Source organism: Ixodes scapularis, unplaced genomic scaffold (assembly GCF_016920785.2).
Source record: "Ixodes scapularis isolate PalLabHiFi unplaced genomic scaffold, ASM1692078v2 PGA_scaffold4__175_contigs__length_147842914, whole genome shotgun sequence".
Taxonomy (NCBI): Eukaryota; Metazoa; Arthropoda; class Arachnida; order Ixodida; family Ixodidae; genus Ixodes; species Ixodes scapularis.
The window spans coordinates 12,957,395-12,963,124 of NW_024609879.1; the positions used below are offsets into that span (position 1 = coordinate 12,957,395).

Below are 5,730 nucleotides of genomic sequence, written 5' to 3' on the forward strand. Positions count from 1 at the left end.
AAGACAGGGACAAAGTTAAGACGAGGGGCAGCCGTGACAAGCCAGTGGAGAGGCCCTGGCTACGTGCACAGGCACGTAGCCAGGGCCTCCCCCCTGGCTACGTGCCTGTGCACACCACTGTCAAGTGCAGCCTGTCCTAAAACATATACCGGAAGTTCGCTGCCCTGGGCTTGTCTGCACCATGCTACACTTTTCTGTACCATGCTACACTTTTCGGTACTATGTGCTGAAAAGTGTAGAATTCATCTGCTAACGGCAAATGAATGTAAATGCTATCGTGGCGTACAAGGAAACAATCGAAAGCAGACGGTAACCCTTAAAAATAAAGGAACAATTCCATTTCGTGTCGAAAATGGTTTTTAGTATATTTGGATGAAGAAACACTCACAGAAAATATTTTGTTTATAGACAAAAAAAACAAAAACACACACACTAGAGCAAACAGAAGCAGACAGCACCCCGTGCTTCTGATCCAAAGGTTAATTACACTACCAGTCCTAACGTGACAGCAGCAATGCTATCAATGAAACATTCAAACTTACTGTACTTCAGTTAGGGCAGCTAAAATACATTGAACATGATGGAGAGCCATACTTGGATGCCTGTGACATGTTCAAGCTGTGCTTTCATTCTTTTCAACTAGATTGCATCGCTCTCCCGCTTAACTTGATCTGTATCTGTCTCATGTACTGAGTGCCTTTCTACAGCCTTCTGCATTTCGTATTAGTCATTAGGCTGTTACCATTCATTTGTAATAATAGATGCTAATTCCCCAAGTGTCATTTGCATCGAAGCGTTTTTGAACAAATATGGATTGAATGAAGAGTATAAAAGTATATTGGGCTTTTCTGTTATTGTGCAGGCTCTGTGGTGTCTGCAGCTCCAAGGCATGGCTATGATCATCTGAGAATGGTGCTGTTCCTATCTGTGCACTTCTGCTGTGATTCTCATTTCTGCAAGTACATTAAAAAATATTGGTAACATTTTTACAATCTTTTGAAATATTGTTCAATCCTGTAGAATAAGCTCACTTTCCTACTGCATGCCATATCAGGAGCTACTGTAAAATCCCGAGAGATGCCCCACCCCCGAAAGGTAACCCCCCCCCCCCCCCCCTATTTTTCGCTTGATTGGCTATTCTTTCAAACATCGAAAGTAATCGTAGTGTGGGATATATGATGACCTCGGCGTAATTACATCTTGTTAGCTATAGCGAGATATAAGCGAACATTGCTGACTGGAAAATATAGTCATATTTGCTTCATTGCCCCTTGCTTCGATAACAAGTTTGGCAGAAAAACATAATCTAAAAATAGTTTATTATTTTTTCCAAGCTTTCTTGATTGCATGCTGAAAGTTGACCCACACTTCATTTTTAACAAATTCTCGATTTCAGTGGGTATGTTTCTCGGGATTTCGCGGTAATAGACTGTCATAGTCTATGTGCTGCATACAACTTTTTTTTTTTTTTTTAAACAGGCATTTGTGTGAAGGGAGGAGAGCAGTTGAATTTTTTGTAAACTCTCCACTCATGCTGAAAACTTGCTTTTTAAGACTGACACAGCAGTTAAAATGGTTTGTTATCACAAACCGAGGCTGTCTAAAAGTTTTAAAGACATGGTGGGCTGCATCTATTTCCCCTTGGCTGTCATAAGCGGTCCGCGTGCCTCAGTTCAGAGCCGTATATTGGGAGAGTCTGGCCAGTGGTTGTGGCGACGAAGGCACTGGAGAGGAGAAAAGCGAAGGAAAAGGAGGAGAGTGCAAAGGAGCGAAAGAGAAAGAAGGGAACAAAGAGGAGACGACCACCATTTTGTCGCAACGCTATTGGCTCGGAGCACTGTGGAGGCTACGCGTCATCTGCTACAGGCTTATTTCTTTTTTGCCTGAATCCAAGTTTACGTTCAGACATACAGAAGCTTAATTCGTTTGCTTTTTAAGCCACGAAGGAATAACACTGCATCATTTTCTTGCCAGAGCCTGCCAAATAAAAGGAAAGAATCAAAATTTAGATGTCGATCCCATGCTTCCGCCGGGCGAATGAATGAAAATGGCGGCCCTCCCCACTCGGCTGGGGTCCACGCGCATGCGCTCACGCCTCTCGCTCTGCGCCGCGAGCTGATTGGCTCACTCGGGAGGGGGACGTTACGGCGGCAAGATCATAGACTGACCAAACTTTCCCCATATACGGCTCTGCCTCAGTTTACATAGCCGTGGTTCAGACAAGTTTTTTTTTAGCGGCACTCGTTTTAATGCAGACATTGTCGAGATATACTATTAAGAAAGCAGTTTTATTAGTATGAAACTCAAACTAATTATGTAAGCATATACACAAGTTGAACAGATTTCGGCTGTCGTCATGTTGTCGTCATGACAAGATGTCATGACGACAACATACAAGTCCATCACTGTACAAGTCGAGGTGCTGATGTGATACCTCGAGTTCGGGACCACATTCTGAGAGTTGAAGCAGTCCTGTATGGGCCACCTTGTAGGCACGCACATGTTGCTGAAAGCAGTCGGTTGCAAGCATTTCAAGTAACAAAAACACATCATTATGAGACACATAAATGTTGCGGATCTGTGCAAATGTGGGGAGCTCTCCTTTCACTACCACGAGAATGTCGTCTTCTTTGTAATCTCCTGCATCTAGAGAAACACTTTTCGCTTCCAAGAGGCTCACTTTGTGCTTCAAGCTTTGAGCAGCAGCTGGCAAATTATCTCTGTTGACCTCTCTTGCACGCAGCATTCTTGGACTTGATTTTGCTTCAAGGGAATTCATTTCAAAGCTCTGCAGCAACTGGTGCCGTGATGCAAGCGTCTTGCAGATGTTTCTGAAATTTTTTACCTTTGAAGCCATGGCTTTAAAATACTGATGCTTAGCTTCAAAGCGAAGGCACCAGTATTGGCGCAAAGGTCCAAGGGCAGCTGTCATCCTTGCGTAGTGCACAATGTAGTGGATTTTTGGGAGGATCCTTGCCTCAGGGTACATCTCTGTGAATGCTTGGATGAAGTCTTCCACTAGAACTTCGAGGTATGCAAGCCAGTCCTCGGGAATCTCTTCAGAGAGCACCAAATCAACAATGCCGTGCAGCTGGAGGAGCACATTCCAGTGTCTGTTTCCTTCCGGAATGGATGTTCCGAATATCAGGGGATAGAGTCTGAACAGGCACCGTTTTTGAGAGGCCGTACCTTTGAGGCTTGCTCCTCCCTGAATAAATGCAGCTGTCAGTGGTTCTGGACGGTTTTTCCTGTCATTGAACCCGTAAGGAAAAGTCTCCACTCTCTTCAGATCCTCCAGGCTCAGTGTGCCTTCGTCCATTAGACCTTTTGTGACATGCTTAATGATGAATGCAAGCGCACCTTCAAAAAGATCGTGCATGACGTCAGGGGCCATTTGCATCGTGACATCAAAATAGGTCAACTGTGATATTGGGGATGGGCCGACAACACCATACAGCTTGCAATTGACCTGAGGGTTTATCTTAACTGCAGCTAAGTGGCTGTTGTGGCTATCTCTTGTCCTTATTTGGCAGTGCTCTTCACTTGTCACGGTACGAAGGTCGCGACTTGTCACCATGCAGTAGCGGCATACACACCCTTGCGAAAAACACGCCGAAAACCCTCCTAACTTATGTTGGGAGAGATTGTCGCCACACACTGCCATCACAATGACCTTCACATTTTGTGGAACACCATTTATAGCTGCAGTGAGGCCAGTGCTGCTGAGTTCTTCCAAATCATCAAGTAGTGGTTTCAGGATGGCGCTAAGCCCATGTTTTTCGACATCCTTAAATTTTGCTAGAATGACTAAGTAGACAGACCTGAGCCTTGATCTGTACCGTGGGTGGATGTTTAGCAGTGTGAAATACACTGTTGTCAGCTTGTGGACTCCACGTTTGGCCCCGAGGGGGTTGGCAATTTCCACCTCGTCCATGTACAGTAGCACAAAGAGCGTCATTACAGATGCGTCTGTCACAACATCTCGTAACCTCTCATACACGGATCCATCCCTGAAGTCTTTATAGGTCTTGTACCCATCGTCTGTCAAAGTGGGGACATGCTCATCAATTAAGAGTTCTGGAGCTGCCTTCAACTGGAGGATATTTGTAAGCACTTTTCCAATCGATACATATTGAAATGTGTCACCTTCATCTCCGACTTTCACTTCATCTGGACTCACAAAGGGAAACATGTTTCTTGCGAACTGCTCTCGTGCATGCTTTGACCTGACACAGCTGAAAATCTGTTCAACAAAGGTGCAATCAAGTAGAGTTGCTAGTTCTCTGGGCAGTGCGTCGTAACTGAATGGCAAGGCCTGTTTAACCTGTCCAGCAAATTGTTCTAATACAACCTGAAGCATGAACCGCATGTCTGCAAACACCAAGTCTGCTGCACTGTGAGGCACCTTGTGCTCTTCTGTCAACTTAAAGAAACACATGCAGACAGTCTTACTCATGGTGGAAAGAAACTCTTCAAATGTCTGAGGCTTGGTGGTGCTGGTGGTTGGTGGATTGTCACGACTTCCACCTGGGAGAACTGGGTCATCCTGCGCACTTTCATCTGGGAGAACTGGGTCGTCCTGCGCACTTTCATCTGGGAGAACTGGGTCATCCTGTGCACTTTCACACTCCATGGGGCTTTCTAGTTGCGGAGGTTCAGGTGGCGAAATGGCATCCTTGTGCTTCCGGTATAGATGTTTTCTGTACGACTCGACGTGCCTGTATGACTTTCCACAACTGTCCACAGCACATGTGACAAGGAAGTTGTGCTCTCCACTGTGCACGACCCCGAGATGACTAACGATCACAGTCAATTTTTTATCAAAAAATGTGCAACGGGGGCACTGAAAGAACTGAATTTTCTCCATGTTGTAACCGCCTCTCAACCGGCGTTAAGTGTTCTGACAAAGTTTTGCTTGCTTGCTTCGATCACATCACGCCAAAAGAGAAAGGGAAACTCCACGTTTTTCTGTGTTTTTCTTTTTAAAAAGACGCCAGCATCTCTCGTGCTAGCATCTCTCGCGAGTTCGGGGCCCCTGATTGGCCTATTCAACGTCCTACTCTTTCGGAAGCAGCAGACGGCTTTTTAGAGCAAACAGAGCAGTGAACTCTGCGTGTGGTAAAAGTGCGCGAATGTGGTATTGACGCGACGCGCCATAACCGACCACCCTGAACGCGCGTTGAAGCACACGTGAAGATGGCTGGTTCTGATAGAACCCGAAGACAATCTCCGAAGCGGCATCTCTCATTGTACGAAACATATCTCCGAAGCGGCATCCTTTGTATACGAGTCGGCTGTTTACCTAGTTATAGGGCCCCCCTCTCTATCGCGTAAACCCTAGGATTTAGCGCGATGAACACTACGAGCTACCCGAGCCAATTCATAGCACGTGGCATGTCATGGGACTTCTCTGTTCTGGCGTCACTCCCCCTCCCCCAAGAGGACACGTGACATTCTCCGAGCTATGGACTGGCTCTAGTGGTTCTTAGCGTCCTTTGCGATCCATCGTAGAGGAACAAAGTATAGCTGCGCGCAGTCTTGCCAAAGGTACAGGCCTGAAAGTGTAACCAACTGAGACAGCGTTGGGAGCTACGTGCCCACCGGACCAATAGCCAAGCAGGGGCACCGGATTTCCCCATCGCCCGGGCTTGCCTGCGAGCGTTTTAGTTTCGCCTCCACCTCTTGTTCTGTACGCACAGCAGCAAATCGCTGCTCTAGGGCTGAGAAGAA

General features: G+C 46.3%; 1 protein-coding gene across 1 annotated transcript; it reads right to left on the minus strand.

The window, feature by feature from the left end:
* Positions 1 to 2,365: 2,365 nt before the first annotated feature.
* On the minus strand, positions 2,366 to 4,867 carry LOC120839984. The gene has a single exon (XM_040210405.1). It carries the CDS (start codon positions 4,865 to 4,867, stop codon positions 2,366 to 2,368), a length of 2,502 nt encoding a protein of 833 aa, XP_040066339.1.
* Positions 4,868 to 5,730: the final 863 nt, after the last annotated feature.